General features: G+C 41.2%; 1 protein-coding gene across 1 annotated transcript in view; it reads right to left on the bottom strand.

The window, feature by feature from the left end:
* ROR2 (receptor tyrosine kinase like orphan receptor 2) overlaps positions 1–23969 on the bottom strand; it is a 183785-nt gene that overhangs the window by 31870 nt on the left and 127946 nt on the right. Inside the window, exon 3 of the mRNA XM_077469819.1 lies at positions 596–883. Within this exon, the coding sequence (XP_077325945.1) occupies positions 596–883 (288 nt within the window). The remainder of the gene's footprint in view (positions 1–595; positions 884–23969) is intronic.

The raw sequence follows: 23969 nt of genomic DNA, 5'->3' as shown, positions 1-23969 counted from the left end.
TTACTGCATATTTCTGAACTACTTATGGTTTTGATATACATTTTCAACTGAGGTGATCTTGGTTTATGTAATATTTATTCATATATGTAGGTTGAATTGCCCTGGCTTTTGACAGGTTTTCTTAAAGCAGAACTCCAGAACTATTTAAAAATAACAGCCAGTTAAAGATAAAAAAACAGCTTATCCTGCAATACTTATCTTCCTTCAGGAGCTTTTCTCCATACAATATTTCTGCCATTAGATGCCCTTAGTCTTCTGGGTTGAATGACGACCAGGCTCATCTAACCCACCAATTCCTCTGAGCCCAGGCTGCCCTTGACCTGCCCCCTGTGGTGGTAGTGTCACGCAGTCTGGCTCAGTTTGTTACAGCACAGAACCCATTACCTGGCCACCATTCAGCTCAGTAAGGACCATCCTCTCACTGCTACTGCAGCAGAAAAGTAAGGGCCTGTGATGTCATTGAACTCTTGGAGAAAAGGTATGCATGTATTTTTTACTACTTTTTTGAGTGTTGGAGGGGAAGGGGGGCTCAAGTAGGGAATGGGGGTTTATTAAACACTAAACGTCAGCTTTAAAATTGAAATTACATACTTACCAAGTCTGACATAAAGAACTCCAGTGGCACTAATGGTTTTTATTCCATTTGTGGCAACACACTGATAGTATCCAGTGTCTGTGGTGTCCAAATCTTGTATTCTTAGACGTGAACCATATTCGGTTTTCCTTATGGTAATTCTCTTGGGCTCCTGCACAACCGGAGCATCATTCTTCAGCCATTTCATATTTGGGAGTGGATTTCCGGCCACCTTGCAATGAAGGGTGGCTGCTTGACCCTGGACAATTGTGATATTGTTTACAGGTTCCAGAAATGTCAGAAAGTGTCCTGGAGGAGACAAGAGGTCACAAAATATCAAACTGCAATTCTTCAAAAAGCCTCAAGGCACATTTCTGAAAACTGCTTGTTTGCAAGACTGCAGAGGGTTTTTTATTTGTATACACCTTTTTAAACCAGTGCTATAATTTAGACAAATCGACATACACAAACACACTTTGTACTGTAAATACTTCTGGAATTTTTTAACACAATTGTAAAAAGTTAATTTTCATTTGTATTGCAAGAGCTAATTATAACTATTATGAGGGGCATACGTATTAGGAGCAGTAGGCTAGTTACTAGGAGAGAAATGCGCTGACTTTTTACAGAGTTTACTCCACAGGCAATGGATAATCTACAAATGTATGTAAAGAAAAAACTTTTTTTTTCCTGGTTTTGGTATACATGTTTTTATAGCTATCTGTGTTCCCACTCTCCATTTGTACTGAAGACCACGGTCATTGAGATAGAGTGTTGGGAAATCCCAAATATTCTAGCTGTCCACAAAACAGCAGGCAAGGGTACATCTTCCAATGTGGGGCACCTGTTCTGGTGTCTGCAACCTTTTGCTGTCGCAATTGAAGAAAAAAAGGTTAAAGTGATTGTAAATACATTTTTTAATAAAAAAAAAAAAGAAGTTATACTTACCTGCTCTGTGCAATGGTATTTACCTCCCCCGCTGGATCTGTCAGCTCCTCCTTCCTGCAGATGACCCGTCAAGCAAGGTGTGTGCTGAGGAGGCACCTGTGTGGCACCTGTAATTTCCAGAGCTGGGCTGTGTGCGCCCATAGACACATATAGTGCAGCTCAGCCACACCCCTGCTCCCTGCTAACAGGATTTGACTTGCAGCAGGTGGCACCAATGACTCCTGCTGTCCTCAGTGAAGTCTGAGTCTGAGGAAGCAATGAGAGGGAAGAGTGGTGCTGTAGCCGGGACAGCACTGGATGGATGAGAAGAGTCTGGTAAGTTGTTTGGAGAACTACTTTAAATGCCCAAAATACTTACCTGTCACTGAGAGCCACAAAGAAGAAGGAATGTCATGCGTTTGGACCCAGGCGAAACCCCACTGAAGGAGATAGGTAGCTATTTGAGGGTCAAGTCTATTTTAATTTTTTTCTGTCAGCAACAAGGGCCACTGATGGGTCTAATGTAAATTCTGTACTTTAACCACTTACCCACTGGGCACTTAAACCTGTTTCATCACTAGACACGTGACTTTTTCAAGGGTCCTTGAAAAAGTCACGTGTCTAGTGATGAAACCGGTTGGGAGGAGCCAGTGACGAGCAGTGCTGTGTGTGCACTGTTGGCGTGTGAGGAGATCCCAGCTGTTAACTGTATGCAACTGACCTTACCATATGCGATTCATTCCGCTGGAAAGTGTGAGTGAAGTTTACCCTTAGTTTATAGGGAATACTCAATATACTATCTGTGCAATGGTCTTTTTCTTTGTTGTTTCATACTGCGGAAGGTCTTTGAAAGCCAGAAGCCAGCCCTTGCTAATGAGCAGCTGAATATATGAGCAAGCCATTTCTATCATTGGGGTTACTCATTGAAACCTGTCTAAACTCATCAATCACTAAAGACGTTACATTTCTTCACAGCGGTATGCTGTCCTATTGAGATATTTGTGCACTGTGGTTCATCACATTATTATATCTCATTTTTCTTTCTTTTTTAGTGTGTTTAATAATTTATCATCACATTGATATTGCTTTAGGATTTTGTTATGGTGAAGGATGTTATGTTATTTATAATAGGCTCCATTTGCTTATTTTACACATGATTCACTGATTAACCATTAGGAGGTTACACCGTGTTATATTGGAAGGTTAATATTAGCGCATTATACATTCTAAATATAAACACCAAAATATATTCTGCTACTCCTCCTGATTATGGCAATACCACATGTGTGAGACTTTTCCACAGCCTGGCCACATACCGAGACCCAACATCCAAGAAGCACCATCAAGTGTTCTAGGGGCATACATTTCTAATCTAATTTGACTACCTATTATACTTTTGTGAGGCACTGTAGTGGCACTTATGGGCACTGTAGTGGCATTAATGAGAACTGATGTGGCTTGGATGAGCATGAATGAGGAATAAATGAGCCACGAATGGGGATGGAGGAGCCGTGGATGGGAATGAATGAGCCGTGGATGGGGATGGATGAGCCATAGATGGGGATGGTTGAGCATGGATGGAGGTGGCTGAGCATGAATGGGGATGGCTGAGCATGAATGGGGATGGCTGAGCATGGATGGGATGGCTGAGCATGGATGGGGTGGCTGAGCATGGATGGGATGGCTGAACATGAATGGGATGTCTGAGTATGGATGGGGATGGCTTAACATGGATGGGATGACTGAGTATGGATGAGGTGACTGAGTATGGATGGAATGGATGAGCATGGAGGGAATGGATGAGCATGGAGGGTGATGAGTGCAGGAATGGGCACAGATCAGCGCTGTGGGCATTACAGATCCAGCCCACAGCACTGCTGCACCCAATCTCTCCCCCTCTCCTCTCACACTGTACTGATCGGTACAGAGAGGGGAAGAGCTAAACAGGGCATGCGCCGACTTGTCTACAACGGATCACTTCGTCATTTGACGGATCGATCATGTGGCAAAGGGCCGCTATCATTGGCCCTTTACCGTGATCCATCACAGATATTCCTGGGGAGCACGGGAGCCTGATTCTGGGAGGACGAAATAGTATGCCCTCCCAGATATATCCAACCACTATGGTGTGCAAGTGGTCAAATCCTCTGCTCTCCATGCACACTTACTTAAAAAACATTGCTTCTACAGGAGTTTTGTGTTCTGCCTATAGAAGCAGCTGTTATCCTATGTGTCCATGCAGATTAGGATGATTAGAGGCATATTTTGAGTTTAACGTTTAGAGGCAGAAAAAAACCTTTCTGTTTCACGTTTCTGATTGGAGCCTGGAGGCAGAAAAAATTTAAAACTCTCCTAAACTCGTATAAACTTTGTACAAAAAATGCTCTATATGAGCGTTTTTTACTTCCGAGAGAACAGGCTTTTTTTTAAGCCCAGTGTGCATGGAGCCCAAGCATTGTGTGCTTATAAACTATAATCATGTAAATAAGGCATAATGCTATAATTATCACAATTATGACAATTATTTGTAGTAGCAATAGTGGAGAAAGATTTTAACAACCATAATTTTAAAAATATTGATTACAACTTACTGTAAATTGAGATATATCTGCTTTTAATATAAGTATGTACAGTAATACCTTGGATTACGAGCATAATTTGTTCCAGAAGAATGCTTGTAATCCAAAGCAAGTTTCCCCATAGGAAATAATGGAAACTCAGATAATCCGTTGCGAAGCCGCTGCTTGTCTATGCAGTACCGCATGTGGCCAGGGGTGCTTAAGGGCTTCTTCAGGGATGCCTTGGCAAAATGCCTTAAAATGTATCAAAAATTGTATATAAGCCAGCAGGTGGATCAAGCCTGCCTTTTAGTTACACAAAGCCATGGGCTTTTATTATGCACCATTATGACTTTCTAGACACTGGCATCCTAACAACCACTGACATCATCAGTTAATGAGGAGGATGTCTGTTGCCTCCGCAACATCCTTGTTTGACCCTACCTCAGCACTGGGGTGACATTAGCTGACTGATGGAGAGAAATTGAGGGAGAAGAGAAACATTGCAATATTAGTCAGTACCTGTGTGCAAAAGTGTATTTGCTTTGGAAGAAAAAAATCACCTCTAATGTTGGGTATCCTACACGTGGCCTTGAGGCTGTCCATAATTTTAAAGGGTGCATTTACTGAAAAAAGGTTGAGAAACATTGGTCTAGCCTTCCACCTAAAGAACCTTATAGTGAAAGCATGTCCAAAGTCGGGCCGCGGTCCGGTTTTGAACGGCCTGCCTGGTGTGCCACGGGATCAGGGCTGTCAGATGAGCCCGATCCCCTGCACTGTGAGAAGCTCCGTCGGCTTCAAAAGGAAAAGTAAAGTACAGGAAGTTTGCTGTGCTCTCTGCTTCCCCCTACAATGCAGTACCCGGCTGAATGAGTAAGCTGGAAAGGTAGAGTATTGTGCCACAAGCTAGATTCGTTTTTAAAAAGGGCTTTATTCATGTGTCTGTATGTGTGTGTCTGTGTGTATGCGTGTGTCTGTATGTGTGTGAATGTGTCTGTATGTGCGTGCATGTATGTCTGTATGTATATGCATGTGTCTGTATGTATGTGTGCGTGCGCATGTGTCTGTATATATGTGTAGGCATGTGTGTGCGTGTATGTCTGTATGTAAGTGTATGCATGTGTCTGTATGTACGTGTATGCATGTGTCTGTATGTATGTGTGTGCGCGCATGTGTTTGTATGTATGTGTGTGCATGTGTCTGTATGTATGTGTGTGCATGTGGCTGTATATGTATGCATGTGTCTGTATGTACGTGTATGCATGTGTCTGTATGTATGTGTGTGCGCGCATGTGTCTGTATGTGTGTGCATGTGTCTGTATGTATGTGTGTGCATGTATGTATGTGTATGTATGTGTCTGTATGTATGTGTCTGTATGTATGTGTATGTATGTATGTCTGTATGTATGTATGGTGCATGTGTCTGTATGTATGCCTGTATGTATTTGTGTGCATGTGTCTGTATGTGTGTGCATGTGTCTGTATGTATGTGTGTGCATGTGTCTATGTATGTCTGTATGTGTGTGCATGTGTCTGTATGTATGTGTGTGCATGTGTCTGTATGTATTTCTGTATGTGTGTGTGTGCATGTGTCTGTATGTATGTGTGTGCATGTGTCTGTATGTATGTCTGTATGTGTGTGTGTGCATGTGTCTGTATGTGTGTGCATGTGTCTGTATGTATGTGTATGCTTGTGTCTGTATGTATGTATGTATGTGCGTGTGTGTGTGTGTGTGCATGTGTCGGTATGTATGTATGTATGTGTCTTTATGTGTATGCATGTGTCTGTATGTATGTCTGTATGTGTGTGTGTGCATGTGTCTGTATGTGTGTGCATGTGTCTGTATGTATGTGTATGCTTGTGTCTGTATGTATGTATGTATGTGTGTGTGTGTGTGTGTGTGTGCATGTGTCGGTATGTATGTATGTATGTGTCTTTATGTGTATGCATGTGTCTGTATTTGCCATGCTTCTCTGATTAATAGAGAGATGGACGGGACAGTTGGAATTCGATGGGTGAATATGGAGCGCCTTGGGTTTGAGCACCTATGAAGATAAGAAGAGAAGAGCACATACTTTTTAACTTCTCATGCTGTTTTCAATTTTTAGGAGACTCTAGGTTTGTTTTAAATTCTGTTTTTTACATAATTTTTTTCTAACATTTTACATAGCTCCATACTTTAGGTCTCAGTGATGAGAGACTGTGGAAAATCTGAGTAATGCAAAATAAATGCTGAATAGAACATTGGTGAAGTAAGTGCCTAAGATTCTTATAGACTCAAGAGATTGTGAACTATTTTACACATCAATCACAATCACGTTTCATTCTTCAACAGACCTAAAGGGAAAATGCCTTGTATATAATGCTTGTGTGTGTGTCTGTCTGTGCTTCAGTGAGCACACACATACAAAAACACAAAATATGTCTGGCGTAAGCCTTTGCTGGCTGAAAAGCAGGAGCTGCACAGTAATTATTCGCTTGTTACGGATTTGGCCGCCAAAGAAAAACTCACTGCCATTGCACACATACTCAAGAGACTTCAAAATCTAGAGAATTGTACAGTGTGGATTTTGCCACTTACCTCTCCCTTTAATCCTATATTGCAAGCTGTATAAATAAGGCAGGGAGAGAATGCTTATTTAACTGACACTGCATGCTTATTTATAATGGCCCACTTAAGATTCATGCACACCAAATGTAGCTCAAAATATTTACCCTACAAAAACTCATTACATTCATTTAATTAAGGCACACAGTATCCCACAACTTAAAAAAAATATACAGTCTTTACATTAATACTATATCAAATTTTATGTAGATTGCCATGTGGATGGTAGGCTTGTCTAAATTGTTAGGTCTGTTAACTAAATATGCCAGCTTGTCATCAAAATGGGAATTGTGCAAAGGTAAAGCTTTTATTTAGTGCTGCGCTTATTTTTAGTTTCTTCTGGAACCTCAATAGACAAAATTTACCTCTTGCTTTTTTTTGTTTGTTTTTTCATTACATTATTTTCATTACAAGCGGGGGGGGGCACTCGACCTGGTCCTTGTGCCTGACTAGCTATGGTGTATTCTGGGAGATTTCCCTCTTGAATCACTTTGTATACTGTAGGCTCTATGCTTTTCCTTTGGCCCATTCGATTGCTGCCTGAGAGGTGCCTGTTTCAATGCTGGTAGATGGCTTTGTCAGGTGCGGAACACTGGTTTGACACCGTATATACTGTACTGTGTTTTATGGATATGTTGAGAATCTGTATCCTGTATGTTTTGTTGAAAAATACAAAAAGAATATATATATATATATATATATATATATATATATATATATATACATATTATATGCATATACATATATATTACTTCCTGCTATAATGACTCTACGACAAACAACTGTATTAAAAGCATGCACACAGAGAGTTTTTACAGCCACTTTTAGGAGCGTCAGGCATTTTTTTTTTGCAGCCTAAAAACGCCTCTCCATGTTATTCCATGGCCTCATGCACACACAGGACAAGCATGTTCTGAAGACTAGCGTTATAATGCTGACCTGTCTAAATCAATGGTTCCCTATGAGAGCCGTCTTAATTTATTCAACTTTCAGCCCATTGATTTAAATGGAATTCGAAACCAAGTCGGATCATCATGATCCAACTTGTGGCATGCCACTTATGCTCTGAGGGTCTTGAAGGGGAACCCTACAGCATTTGTTTTTTAAAAATGGCGTGGGGTCCCCCCCAGATTCATACCAGGCCCTTTGAGTCTGGTTTGGATCTTGAAAAGGAACCCAATGCCAAAATGAAAAAAAAATGGCATGCCCCCCCCCCCTCCAAGACCACACCAGACCGAAGCCCCCTGCTCCAAAGCACCCCCACCCCCCTGCCTAATCTTCAGGGCATGTGGCCTGATATAGTCCAGCGGGGGGGGGGGGGGTGGGCTTTCTGATTTGCCGGGCTGCATGCATGGATAAGGGTCTATTATTATTATTATTTCAGGTACTCGTATAGCACCATCAATTTACGCAGCGCTTTACATATATATATTATACATTCACATCAGTCCATACCCTTAAGGAGCTTACAATTATAGATTTTTTATAAATTTTTTTTGGCGTGATTTTCCAACAAAATACATACCAGACTGAAGGGTCTGGTGTGGTCTTGGGAGGGTGGACCCTTCGTCTTTTTTTTTTTTTTTTCATTTTGGTGTGGGGTCACCTTTCAAGATCCATACCAGACTCAAAGGGCATGGTATGGATCTTGGGGGGACCCCACACCCTTTAAAAAAAAAAAATTGGCATGGGATTCCCCTTCAAGGCCCTCAGAGCACAAGTCACATGTCACAAGTCAAATCATGATGATCCCACTTGGATGCGACTTACATTCAAATAAATGGGCTGAAAGTTGGATCAGTAAAACGGCTCATGTCATGTGACGTGTGCTCTGTAGTAAGAGTGGAAAAACGAAGAGCCAGAGAACATTAACATTAACGCCAGTGCAAAAGGCTACTAAAAGCATGTTTTTACGGCTGTTTTTTTCTGGTGTCGGTAGTGGCTTTGCAGCTCATTTTTTCAGGTGCCTGATCTGGTCGGGAGCACTCAGTAATCCTTTACTCTTTATAAGAAGTCACTAGTTTGGCAACACCATCATTCAGAGAATGCCTTATTTTTTTTCTTCAATGACTAAAAGGTGTTCTCTGATTGGATGAGTTGGAGAGGAGGGACAGATGACGTAACCATCAAAACGTTGGCTAAAAGACAAATGAGGTGGGCTCAAGGATGTAATCAGATCAACCTGTCCAGATTAAATTGGACTTGTCCTGAGCTAGGAGGATGTTTTGTCGTGAAGTTCTGGTGTGGAATTGAGCAAATGGAACTGCTTCAAATTTGGATACCATGAGTTCCACAACTCGCACGGATGACTGATATTGGAATCAAAGCTGTCAAACCTGATTCTTTAATTTAAACTTCTGCTTGGTCAGGAAGACCATGTTTTGATGCACTGCAGAAAAGTGTTGGTCCACATTGTTGATCCCTAGCTGTGCATAACTGGGGTAAGAGTAAGGCCGCGTACACACGCGCGGACTGTTCGCCCAACTTTGTCCGTCAAACAGTTTCGGCAAACAGTCCGCTCAAACTTAGCATGGACGGACATGGCCACACACGACGGACGAACAGTTTGCTGAAACCGTGCGCGATGACGTGAACGGCACGTACGACGGGACGAAAAATACGACGTCCTATACACTGCATTATAGCTTTCGGCGTGAAAATCCTTTCTGAGCATGCGCGCAACTTTGTTTGACGAACAAGCCTACACACGAGCGGACTGTTCGCTGAAACAAGGTTTCAGCGGACAGTTTTTCGGAAATTCCGAAAAACCTTGTCCGTCAAACTGTCCGCTGAAACTGTCCGCTGAAAGCCCACACACGAGCGGACTGTCCGCCCAAACACTGTTCAGCGGACAAAGTTGGGCGAACAGTCCGCCCGTGTGTACGCGGCCTTATTCTTACTCCCCGTTACAACTTTAATGAGTTCGACCAGTGAACAGCCAGAAAGATGGTCTCCCATGAAGAGTAAAGAGGCCTTCTTATACTGTTACTCTGCCCGCCAGCAGGTACATCGAAATGTCCTTCAGATTTTAACAGAGAAGAGTTTACCTGAAAGATCGGCTAGCATCCAGCGCTGCGCTGCAGATAAAGTTGGATGTGACGGCCATCTGGCATACAATCAATGAGCTGTCAACTGTCAACAGGTCCCTGCTTAGGGAAATGATCAGTCAAAGTTTGGAAAATGAAAGCAGAGGTGAGCACGGGTCAACTAGGAGACCCCATTGGAGAAATGTTTGGGTCTATTAGAACCCTGCCCAGACAATATTTAAAATGAAACATGGAATCCTCTACATTTTTCAAATCCCAACGAGAAAGGAAATGTCCTCCACTAAAAGAGAGAGTTGGGAGATAGAAGTGACAGAGTAGTAAAATGTGCAAAAGGCACAGTGTTTACAGCAGCAAACTCAGTAAAGCACACCGAGAAAATTGGGTCTCAAGCTTGTGGGTCACTTGCAACAGTGAGATGTATCAGTATGACCACCCAACTATGTAATGCCAGAAATGTTGCAAAACTAAAATGCTAATGCCCCTTTATAGGCAATGGAGCTAACAACGCCTCCTGATCATACTCATGATCAGCCTAGCTTGAAGTATATCAGAGGGCCAATCACCTTAAGTAGACTACAGTAGCCCCAAGTTTTCATCTCCTGCAGTCAGCAATGTCCCAAAGCAATCTCACAGAAGGGAAGAACCGTTGCAGTACTGGCGGCTGTATGCACTGCCCACTGTATTCGCTTGAATACACTGGACTAGAATGCACTTTGATGCACTGGTCCTATACTGGATGTATTACGTTTTTCCACAGGCTGGAGCGTATTCTATAAAGAGATGCAGGATATGTTTACACTATAGAAATGAACAAAATAAATAAATAAATCAAACTAGCTGACCACTAGGTGGTGATGAAGGGCTCTTACAAACTTTATATTGACTGTCAGATTTATAAAAACATAGAATAAGTACTAACTGCATATATATATATATATATATATGTATATATATATATATATATATATATATATACTTGTAATTGCCATGAATATATATATATATATATATATATATATATATATATATATATACACACACACACACACATGCATACTGTACATACACACATTATTGCTAAACATTGTCATCCCATATAAGGTAACCAGCTATACCACACATAATCAGGGAAAAAAAAGAAGTTGCCGTATTCCCGCACAGGGGTACAGAAGAATATCCTTAAAACTGAGGCAATAAAACAGCAGTTCAGACAAGTAACAAAACAAGTATTATGCTGGCTTCAAACTGTGCCCTTTGTATGTCTGTCCAAGCCTGCCTGAGCCAACCACAGCCATTTCTTTGCACTGGAGATTTATTGGTCTGCAACAGGAATTGTACAGTAAAGAAAAACTATGCACAGCAAATTTTGTCGACAAATGTGTCTGAAATGTTATAACGGTTGGAAGGCGTTGATTGCATCCAACTCTTAGCAACTGAAAGTAGGACCCAAAACTAGCTATGACTTGTAGTCCTTTTCCTGCTTCATAACTCTGCATTTCATACAACTATTGTAAACTGATGCCTATTCCATGCAGCGTGCAACTCTTAAATTGATTTGGGGAGGGTGCATAATAACCCATTATCCGTGCGTATCTATTAGGAATACACACAGTAGGTCAGAGTGAGGCCATATCCAGCACATATAAAAAGATGAACCATTGTTTATACTGCCAGGAGACTGAAAGCTTTTAGGTTGGTCATAAAATCAACTACCCACATCCAGTAATGAAAGTAGTTGCCTTACAAGGAAATGGGTGGAAAAAAGGCTCAGACGGTAAGCATTTAACTATGTCCCACTAAGAACCATTTGATAACAAAAAAGGGCTTGTGTATAATGTAAACTGCAAAGCTAAGTGCCAGGTCTGCTGCATCACATCTTTTTCTGTACAGACAGTGGCAAGCATATTTCAGACATTATCTGTAATAACACAAAGGACATAAAGATTACCATTAAAGTACTAGGATAATCCAGGAAACATTGCCACTGTGCTGAAGATAAAAAGATCAGTACATTTAGTTTTATTCTGAATTTTATATATTGCAGCACGGAGAGAATCAGCGAAATTTTTGCAGTGCTTCATGGAAGGACTGTGGGTGTTCTTAGACATAATTATGCAAACACTCTATGAACTAAGGAGGGCAGTGTTGAGAACCACTGAGAATGCTGGCCCCAGATGTAGCCCCTGTTCACATTGGGCTGATTTGACATGCGATTTGACCTGTCAAATCGCATGTCAAATCGCCGCCTATTGCCAGCAACATCACTGTCCGAATCAGTGCGATGCAAGCTTTGCGGCACTGCACCGATTCCCAAAAGTATTTCCTGCACTACTTTTTGTGACTTTGAGAGTGATTTCAATAGACATCTGTTCAGGAACCCACACAGAGGTCTCAAAATCGGACTGAAATGTGTGTTTAAAATCGCACGACTTCAAACCCGCCTTCAGTGTGAACCCAGGTGAAGGGTCAATTCATATCACAAAGCGGATCTTTTTGATCAGTAATGAAACATCATCCATGGGGCAGGAACATATAAATTATTCAAAGCTATTGTCTTCTTGTAATGCATAGTATGATAACACTTGCCAGTATATGCCATTTTTATGTAACATTTTGCTATATATAGAAATTCATATTTATACAGTATTGTGAAAAAATTTTAGGTAGGTGTGAGGAAATGCTGTAAAGTAGGAATGCTTTCAGAAATATATATTTTATGTGTTCCTTTTTATTCATTTACAAAATACAAAATGAGTGAACAGAAGAAAAAATTTAGTCAAATCAATATTTGGTGTGACTACCCTTTGGCTTCAAACCAGAATCAGTTCTTACAACTTGCACACTTTGTATACTTGCATAAAGTCAGGGATTTTGTAGGATTAGAATCAGGTGTATGATTAATCAATTATACCAAGCAGGTGCTCATGATCATCAATGTCATATGTAGGTTGACACACAGTCATTAAGTGAAACAGAAACAGCTATGAAGAAGGGCTAAAACTGGGTGAGGAACAGCCAAACTTTGCTACTAAGGTGAGGCTGTGGGAAACATGTCATGTCACAGGTCATATACCATGGTAAGACTGAGCACAGCAACAAGACAATACTGCATCAGCAAATTCCCTCCATAAAGATTTCAAAGCAGGCTGGGGTTTCAAGATTAGTTGTTCAAGCTCTTTTAAAGAAACGCAACAAAAGGGGTCAGCCAAGGAAACTTACTGCAGCAAATGAAAGACACATCATACTTACTTCCCTTCAACATTGGAAGAGGTCCAGCAGTGCCATCAGCACAGAAATGGTGAAAACCAGTGGGACCCTGGTACACCCATCTACTGTCCTAAGAAGTCTGCCCAGAAGAGGTATTCATGGAAGAATTGCAGACAAAAAACATAACTGTGATTTGGAAACAAGGCTAAGCGACTTAACTATACATAAAAACATATGCAGAAAAATGGCAGCAGGTTGCTCTGGACTCATGAAAAAAATTTGGAATCTTTGGCTGTAGCAGGAGGCAGCGTGTTTGCCGAAGGGCTGAGGTGCAGTACAATAATGAGTGTCTACAGGCAGCACAGTGGCTAAGTGTTCTAGGGTCAACGGTTCAAATCCCAACCACGGCAGTACATGCCTGGATTTTCCATGTTCTCCCTGTGCCTGCGTGGGTTTCCTCCGGGTACTCTGGTTTCTTCCCACTCCAAAGACATGATGGTAGGTTAAATGGATCCTCTCTAAATTGGCCCTAGTATGTGTATATATGAATGTGAGCTACGGACCTTAGATTTTAAACTCTTTGAGTGCAAGGACTGATGTATATATAATAGAATATATATGTAAAGTGCTGCGTAAACTGACGGCACTACGCAAGTCCCTTTAATAAATAAATAAACAGTGTAGCATGGTGGAGTTTCTTTGCAAGTTTGGGGCTTCATTCCTGCAAATGGATTTGGAATTTGGTCAGGATCAATGTGTCCACAATGCTGAGAAATACAGGCAGATACGGTACTTATCCATCATGCCATACCATCAGGGAGAATTGTGACTGACCCCAATTTTTTTCTATTATATATATATATATTTCTATATTTCACATTTATGAAAAAACATCCAAAGTATCCCAAAGACTTCTATAAGATATACTGGGCTTATGCCTGCCAATAGGCGTTAATATGCCCTATAATATAAGCAAGAGATGTTTTTAGGTTTGAGGACAATCAAAGCCACACTTGTTTGTTTGTTTGCTTGTTTGTTTGTTTGCTTGTTTTTCATATTTAAAATGATCATGCCCTGTCTAGACAATGTCACGAATCTTATCTCAGAAAAAAGAATAGCGGGAGACTGGAATGGAATATTTCTACACAGATGGAAGATATTTCCGTTTGATACTATGAACTTCCTTTGCCTTATTAAGTTAGGTAGAAATGTGATTGGCTATGCTGAATATTTTCAATTGATTCTACAATGTGGAAGCTATCTCATAAAATTTGATTCTGAGTAATACCTCTTTCCATACATAACCATGAAATTATTGTATGTGTCTGGCACTTGAAGAGTCTTTTGATGGTGGATCGAGTTCTAGTAAAAGTACCCATCAATGGCCTTATTAGAAAGCAAGTAAAAACTGATGTGCTTGAAGACTGACAGTTCCAAAAATGATAACAAAAGTAAGAAAAACACATAAAAAGCTCCTATCTAACAGAAGACAATGAAACATACAGTATATTACATTGTTGATTGTCTAAGTTTTGACATCTCATTTAAGGTCAAGATAAGCATCTTGAATATTATTGTACTCAAAGGTAAACTTGTATTAACCTGCCAGAAAAAGAATTATCTTCCCCTTGACCTTCCATGAGTCAATGCCAGACATCTGCAATACTGCTGCTCGCCACTGCCCTGCCACAGGACGTAAGCTATTTGTTCAGTATTAATGCCATGATTTGTAGCTTGGCTAAGAGGCATGCTAAATGGATCTTTCAAATTCCTCTAAAGACACTAGAAAAAGGGAGGATAATTTCCTACCCAGCCAGATAATAAATCACAGAGAAGTCAATGAGCACTGGGTCAATGTTTGCATACTAAAGCTTGTTGTTCAGTTGTAGCTACCCCAGTCTCACCTTTCTCTGTTAGAACCTGACAAAGACTCCGCCACTTGGTGCCAGCAGCTGGAAGAACACCCGAACAGCGGATGCATCTAATTAGATGCAGCCTCTGTGTGGCCGACAATTTTCTGTCTAACTCCTTGGTTTTTTCAGTTGAAGGATGTTGGGTGGGAGAGTACTCACACGGCCACCCACGAAGCTAATTTCAGCCAGTTCCTGATGAAATCTGTTCTAAGTACTGTTACACTTTTATATATATATATATATATATATATATATATAGACACTGCCACTCCTGGCCTCCTACTTAAAAATGCTAGTTGCTTGGCTGCCTTTGGCCTCAATACTTCAAGGCTCTGACATGGAAAAAAACACATATGTTCTGCTTGTTTGCTGAGTGCCTGATAGCTCTGAAAATCAGGCTACCCTGAGATGCAACCAGCTTCCCGGTTAGCAACTATGTCCTTCCCATATCACTTTTAGTCTTCGTTATTAGTGAAGCAAGCCATCACAATGATGGGTCAAAAGGAAGAGGCACAGAAAGTAATAGCAGACACCACTTTCTGTTTCTGGGTTCCTTGGTGCTTTAGAGAAACAAACGGAGCATTCTGGCACTCAAGATGACCTAGACTGCAATGTAAGTGACATTTCACTATACTTCTGTTGTCACAGGATCATCTTGTGTCCTAGCTCAAAAAACAAACAAACTCATGTTTACACTGGTTTAAGTGCAAACTTTCTAATATCTGGGCCACATGAGAACCACTAAGCGCTATGGACTTTGGTGGTGGATACTACCACTGGGTAGTCCTTGTTGCCAAGTCAGGTCTCGTATATATATGTTCACATAACACTTTTCTTTTCAGAGCAGTAATTCTCAGCACAGGGATTTCAGGGCTAAAAACAAGTTAAAAGAGCAAACTTATCCAAACCCCCGACCCACTTCTGTGAAGCATTCATACATGGGTTGAAGAAAAGAAAATTGCTCGATTCCCCCATCAACGCAGTTAGATTTCCATGACTAAGCTCCAGGGGCAGAGTTAAATGTGATGTGGGCGTGGCCTGGTCAGAGTCCAGGCTGAAGTTGCCACTTCATTCATTGTAGCAGGACACCATAGATTTCTAGATTGTACGCTCTAACGAGCAGGGCCCTCTGATCCCTCCTGTATTGATTTGTATTGTAAGTGTACTGTCTTCCCTCATATTGTAAAGCGCTGCGCAAACTGTTGGCGCTATATAAATCCTGAATAATAATAATAATAATAATGTGCCACTTCCAAGGGTAACCCTTTTCTTCCTTGAACACCGTCAGTGTTGATAGGAGAGTCCTTCCCACAGTGTTATTGCGCTCTGGCGGCGGGGAGCCTTTCCCTCCAGCAGAATACAATTATCACTGTCGGCAGTAATCAGGTAAATATAAAAAAATAGTCTGGTTGTACTGAAGTCGATCAATGGATCAACTTCACTATAAGCACCAATGGATCAAAATTTGGCTGTTCCTGCTGAACTGGCCCAATTTTGTTCCGTCTATGGATGGCCTAAATCTTAATCTTGATTTTAGTCAAACCTTTAAAATGAACAAAGCCCCTAAAATAAGGAATTACAGCCTTTGTTACCCTAACATTTCATATTCCTGATATATGCCTGCTGTACCATTGTACTTGTATGAAAGTCCCTCTGCTTTCCTATTAAAAAACTGACCACATTAAGCAGGAAAGCACACCATGGTCAGTTCTCTAACTATGCTGGGAACTCAGCCTGCTCTACTCCAATGATAAGACTTGTCCTGACACCCCCCCCCCCCCGATGCACAGCCATTCACTTGCACGCTCAGTGTACTGCTGCCTCTCCTCCCCCAGCTCTTCTGAAGCTGAGAACAGAGGGAATGTGATCACTCATAAAAAAGGGGAAAAGGGTATTTATCATTTTTAATATATATCTATACAAAATGTTTTGCCTTTTATTTCTATTTTTAACTGAATGGGTTGTTTTACAAGGTGATCATTTACAATTCCTTTAACACTTAAACCCTAATAATGAACATCTCTAATTCTGTCCTTTTTAGTCTGTTAAATATCTAATTGAAAGCATTTTGCTTCTGTTTAATACCGTATATACTCGAGTATAAGCCGAGATTTTCAGCCTCTTTTTTGAGGCTGAAAGTGCCCCCTCGGCTTATACTCGAGTCACCGCTGTCTGACTGCTCGATCAGCGTATCGAGCAGACAGACGGCGGACATTAAAATTCAAAAGCCGCGCCTCCTTCTCCGCCTCCGCCTGTGATAGGCGGAACACTGAATTTCCCAGCAGTCAGTGTTCCGCCTATCACGGACATCCGTTCATTCTCATACTACGGACGAGTATGAGAGGATGTCCGTGATAGGCGGAACACAGGCTGCTGGGAAATTGAGTGTTCCGCCTATCACAGGCGGAGGACGGAGGCGCGGCTTTTGAATTGTAGAATGGCCGCCGAGAAGAGCGGCGATCCATCGGCACGACACGGGACGGAGGAGGCACGGGACAGAGGAGGCACGGGACAGAGGAGGCACGGGACAGAGGAGGCTCGGGACAGAGGAGGCTCGGGACGACGGCGGCTCGGGACGGAGGCTTGGGACACAGGTAGGCTGGACACACACACAAGGCTGCACGGACACACACACACACACACACACACACACACACACACACACACACACACACACAGGGATGGATGGATGGATGGATACACACACACACACACACACACACACACACAGGGATGGATGGATGGATGGATACACACACACACACACACACACACACACAGGGATGGATGGATGGATGGATGAATACACACACACACACAGGGATGGATGGATGGATGGATACACACACAGGGATGGATGGACGGACACACACACAGGGATGGATGGATGGATGGATGGACGGACACACACACAGGGATGGACGGACACACAGGGATGGACAGCCATGTCTCACCCTCGGCTTATACACGAGTCAATAAGTTTTCCAGTTTTTTGGGGGTAAATTGGGGGCCTCGGCTTATATTCGGGTCGGCCTATACTCGAGTATATACGGTAAGTGAAAATATTTATCTTACCTATCTTATAACTTGCTTTTGTCCTGTCATGTTTGCATAGTCCAGTGCAGTATGATCAGTGAGCGCTGTCTATCTAGGATTGGAAGTGTCAAATGGTCAACCCTCACTTAGCGCTATTCTGCCCAATGCCAGTGGTCACTTCCTTTAAGTATTTGGGAATTGTGAGCTCCCACTGATTATGGACTATTGTCGCCTGAATATCTTGCCACTGCTCATGAGATTCAGTGATAAGGTGAAACTGTGGACCAATCTTTGCCTTTCGATGGCGGTAAAAAGGCCAACTTGGCAAAAGCCCCATACACACCATCAGATGTTTTGCTGATTTTTGTCTTCAGATTTACCAAAACCATGTAGTGCACGGGCCTGCCTAATTGCATACAAATTGAAACGCCTAAGGGTTGACCTTATATGATACGGTTTTGGTAAATCTGAAGACAAAAATCAGCAGAAAATCTGATAGCGTGTATGGGGCTTAAAATGATTCTGATGCCCCAACTACTATATTTTCTCCACACCTCCCCTGTGGTTATCCTGTTAAAATGTATTAGATTACCTAGGATTGGAAGGGCGTTAGTGACAAAATCAATAGGCAAATATAAAAGAAAAAAGCTTTTACATTTTTTTTTTTTTTTTTAAACACATCTTTGGGGTGTTTGGCAATTATACCTTGCAGCACTGGGATCTCTGGTTCGAATCTGGGGAAGGACACTATCTGCATGGGGAGTTTGCATGTTCTCCCCATATTTGAATAGATGTACTCCGGTTTCCTCCCACACTCCAAAGGCATACTAGCAGGTTAATTGGCTCCTGTCTAAATAGGTCCTAGTATGTGTATGTGTAGACAAATTGTCGATACACATTTTTAACAACACATTCTGCATGCCGGTCCAAACCTTGGCAATTGAGGAGGGTTAGGGAAAAACCTAGTGACCTACATAGTAAAAAAAAAGTTAACAAACTTCTATGCAAAAAGGTTTTCAAGTGTATCAGACATAGGGGTGGATTTACTAAAGGAAAATAGACAAATGTGCATTTTGAAAGGTGCAGTTTCACTCTGCAAGAGCAGTTCCTTCAAAGATTAATAAATGAGTAGAAGCTCTACTGACTTCCATCATTGAATCATGTGGAAGAAAAAATGCTGTTTTTTTAATTTTCCTTGCTGGTGATTGGGTATTCTTTGCAAAGCTAAGCCTTACCTTATTTACTAAGCTCTGACGCAGCTGTACTTGCAGGGTGCATATGCACTGTGCAAAGTGCACAGTCTTTTTACTTTTAGTAAAGCAACCCCATAGTGCCATGTGAGGTGGCCCATAGAATCGTTAAAAGTCAGATAGGACTGAAGATTTATACATACACAAGCTGTAAGGCTACTTTCCCACTACTTTTTCAGGCGTTAAAGGGCTAAAAATAGCACCTGGCAAGCGCTTGAAAAACGCCACCCCTGCCTTTCAGTGAGTGGAGCAGTGCGCTTGCAGGACGGGGAAAAAAAATCCTGCAAGCAGCATCTTTGGGGCGATGCAGAAGCGGAGAATACGCTGCTCCTAAAACACCCCTGCCATTGAAATCAATGGCCAGCGCTGCCGAAGCAGGGGTTAAACCCATTTTCGCCCGCTAGCGGGGGTTAAAAGCACCCTGCTATCGGATGAAAGGCGGCGCTAAAACGATGGGTAAATGCCGCTAAAAATACCGGCACTTTACCACCAACACCTAACCCCCCCTCCCCCTGCCCCAGTGTGAAAGTGCTCTAAATCATTTTACAAAGTGTTCAGAGGATCAAAAGAAGGATATGTTAATGAAGCTGGATTTAAAGAGTATCACGCTATTAACTAATTCGGATTCACAAATATATTATTCACAGACAATGACAACTGTCCATATTTTGGTAAATCAAAAATCCCTGCTTTGCTAAAAAATTATGAATTGACTTAATTTGTCAGATTTATGGACTGAGTTTGTTATCTATATGTCAGCTGAACTGTATTTCAGGATGTAATTTTAAATCAACTGTTGAAATCCATTAAATATTGTTTCATGCTCTTCCTATGCAATACAGCTCAGCTTTCAGCCTGTAAAATGTCCAGATAAGATGTGTCAGTCTGCTGAATACTGAACACTTGCCAGATATTAGGGGTGATATAAGTCCAAGCAGGCTGCCTCCTGTTTTAATATTTATGAATCTCTACATTAAACATAAATGCACATGCTATGTTTTTTTGGGGGTTTTTTTGTGTGCATGGACACTGGTTAACATGGAGGGGAGTTTAATAGCAGAGAAAAAAAAGCTCTGACAACTGTAAAAGCGTTGTTTTTGAGCTCAAGCGTGCAGGCGGCTTTAGTGAGGCACTGTGGCTATCACATATATGTGCAAAAGTTTGCAACTAAAACCCCCATGCAAACATTGTAGAAACTTCCTGCATTTTGTATTGTTTCATATTGTTCTGACAATTGAGCAGTTGCTATTTTTGTTTGCATAAAGCACAACTTTAGGCTGCTGGAAAATGTACTCATGCAGTGAGGTACCCCCCTCCCTGCATTGGTTAAATGCAGGGGGTAGGAACAAGGAGAAATACTCAAATTACTGCTCCCTCCTGCAGGCTTCCTCCTCCTGTACAAAAGGATCTCCAAACCTGCTTCACTTTGCCGCCTAGCGGGTTTCAACTCTCTGAGGTCATCGTTTACAATGCAGGATCAACACTCCTGCATTGTACGTGAGGACAGCAAGGGCCCACCCATATTCCAAAGAGAAGAACAGAAGAGTGGGGGGGGGGGGGGTGAGGAGTAAGGTATCTGTGCTTATTTCTTTCCCCTGTAACACAACCCTGCTCCCAAATCTTTTTTCCCTTTTCTGAGTGCATTTGTTCCCCTATACCTTGGTGACATGGGAAGTTTAGCTGTCAGCCAGAGCAGATTGAGGATCACCTAAAGTAGGAGTCACCATAATTTGTTACCCACAGGAAATAAAACCTGCCCTTTTTACTGAAAACGGAAACAAGGACAGTTTTTGTAATTGCAAAAGTTTAGGATGCCCATGATCCACATAGTACAGGGGTTTAGCTGGGAAATTAGCAGGAAAGAAAATGGCATATGGCTCCCCAATAAACCAATCCTATATTCCAGGTCTCATTTTATAACCTGGAGTGGAAAGTATGACGGCTAAGGTTCATTGTACACTGGCTTAAAAAAAAAAATGCTGCATATTATGCAAAGTCTCTCGTATTTATGTCATCATGTATGTTTGTACCCTGGTATTTGTCTGAATAAAACGTTATATGACTAAAAAAACTTTTCTGCTAGAGGATTTTTGCATTTTGCCTGTAGAAGCAGCTCAATGTTATCCTATGTGTCACTGACCTTAAAAAAAAAATCTGTTCCCTTGGCAGAAAAGAACGTTTCAATAGGGCATTTTTTGTACGTTTTGAGGAGTTTAGGAGAGTTTTGAATTTTTCTGCCAGTGAGCTCCAATCAGAAAAGCAAACCAGGTTTTGTTTTTCCTGCCTCTAAACGTTGAGCTCAAAATATGGCTGTAATCATCTTAATGTGATTGGAGACATAGGGTAACATTAAGCTGCTTCTACAGGCAAAACACAAAACTCCTGTAGAAGCAGCATTTTTTAAGCCAGCATGCATGGAGTCTTAAGTAGAATACACACTATAAGAAAACAGGCAAACGATCGTCTGATTTTCCTCATCATTTCACAGCAAAATGAATGAAAAATTCTCGCACGACAAAGGCTTTTTTGTTGTTGTTTATTGTTTCTGATCATGCGCAGTCAATTTTTCTTGTACGAAAATCATAAGAAAATGGTACACATTAAACGAAAATTGTTCGTCTGTTCCCGTACAAGAAAAAATTTGGCTTTTGTCCCTTTGGGAATTTTCAGACGAAAAGTCAGAATTGGCTGTCGAAAGTTGTGTACACACTATACAAAAATTTTACAAAAGTTCTTTAGATGAAAATTCTCCCCCAATTTTCTTATAGTGTGTACCTTAAGAGGCCTTCTGGTTTGCAGTTTGACGCTATATGAGTGATTTTGTCTACCAAAAGGGCTGGTGTTTTTTTAAGCTCAGTGTACATGGACCCTAAAACAACAGTTAGTTATTGGGGGCAACACATCAAAACCAGCCATATACTATGATTTGGTGATGTGATAGATTTGAACTTCCTTTACAACACTACAGTATAATTATTAATGGCCAACTCAAAAATCAGCATTTTAGGAAACTGTAGCACGCATGTTCACAAAAACAGGGTTTATCATTATTGTTTGAGCCAGGACTTGACCTTGCAGACCTGACCACAGCCAGCTCTTCAGCTGGCCATAGACTGATTCTTCCTTCCACACAAACAAGGTAGATGGAGGAATATCCCCCTTTGGGACATTGTATCCTGTCGGAATACACTGATCATTGCCTGCAGCTGATGACTGACAAGAGTTTCAAGTATGTCCCTTCTCTGCTGAACCGGACACATTTTCCATCATATCCAAAGGAAGATCTATCTGGCTATGAGTCCTTGAGCTCTTTGAAATTCACAAAATATTCTAATGTCAGCACTGCCTGAGACATTCAGGTAGTTTTTAGATAACAAACACTAGAAGGGTGAAAATAAAGGAACAATGCCTAAAAAAGGAAACAAATGCAGCCACCAAATCTAAGAATTGGTCAGCTGCAATTTGATAGATTATTGTTTTGGGGGTTAATGCTAATTTAGGAAGTATTCCATACAAATGTTTATGGCACTTTTGGAAACACTGTGGAAATTTCCTAGCCTGGAGAGCTACAGGGGGGTGCCAAAAGCAGCTGAAAGATATACGTGTAATTGTAATAGGATAAACAAAGTTTCCATACAGCTGGGGTTCACAGGGCACAGTATCGAATCAGAGGGGTGGCTTCATGAATGGGCTTTAATAGTTAAAATGGTTAAACAGAACATGAATGTAGCAATGACATTCTCACCAGATTACTAGCAGGGAGCGAGGCTTACATGAATGCCAGTTTTTAATTTAAACATCACTTTTATAAAAGATCTAGATCAATTGAAAAAAAAAAAAAAGTGGTATAAAAATAAATTGTTTAGGATTCCATAAAACCTATGATCAGTAACTCCTAGCTGTGTCCCACTACAGAATCCATATATTGCACACATAAAGCATTTCTTTAATCTCAGCAGGGATCAGTCAGGGACTGCACACGTGACACATGAAAGGAGCACTCTCTTTCTCCATGGTGTGGATTTGATGTGGATATTTACATTTCTCTGTTCTTTGTCATACTCTGTTTAAATGCCATGGATATGTTTCTTTAAAACGAGACAGCATTCAAAAAGCCAAGAGTATTCTACAGCTTAGCATTTTAACTTGCACATATGTATATTTAATTTGTTGTGGTATAATATGACCTTTTGGATTCCACAGGGAGAGTCGCAGACAATAGCTGCCATCGTGATGTATTTAACAAACATTTGGACTTTCTTAATGAATTAAACTACTGTTACCCACAGCATCCAATTGGAGTATTCTCAGTGCTCTGCAGTCACTAAATTGAAAATGACATTTTCGGCTGCAGTACACTGCATATTGCACAGCACCCTCTTTTTACAACACGCTGTTTCCATGAAACATTGCTGGTATGAGTGCAAATCATAACTAGACAAACTTACTTTTAGCTCAAGTGTGTGCTGAGTAAGTATACAAAATGTAAAGTTATGTTTCTTTACACACCACTGGTTTGCAATGTTATACACCAACTTCCCATGCTGCAATTATTGGACCGTCCTCCCTCTGAATACCATGAAACGAGTTCTGAAAGGGCAATATCTACTAGACCACAATTGAACTTGTAGGACTCTTACAACAGTACCAGTTTGAAGCTCCTTCTGAAGAACACAAAAGATAGACATGAAAGGTGATGGCCCATTGAATTTCAACTGCTCTGTACTGAAGTAGTTAATATTAAAGTGATTATAAACCTTTGTTGTTTTTTTTTTTAAATAAACATACATATCATTCTTACCTCCACTGTGCAGTTAGTTTTGCGCAGTGTGGCCCCGAACCTCATCT

Source organism: Lithobates pipiens, unplaced genomic scaffold (genome assembly GCF_037356315.1).
Source record: "Lithobates pipiens isolate NorthernLeopardFrog02 unplaced genomic scaffold, aLitPip1_a1.2 Scaffold_11, whole genome shotgun sequence".
NCBI classification, from domain to species: Eukaryota; Metazoa; Chordata; class Amphibia; order Anura; family Ranidae; genus Lithobates; species Lithobates pipiens.
Note: the sequence above shows the minus strand (reverse complement) of the source record. Positions and strands in the feature narration are given on the sequence as shown.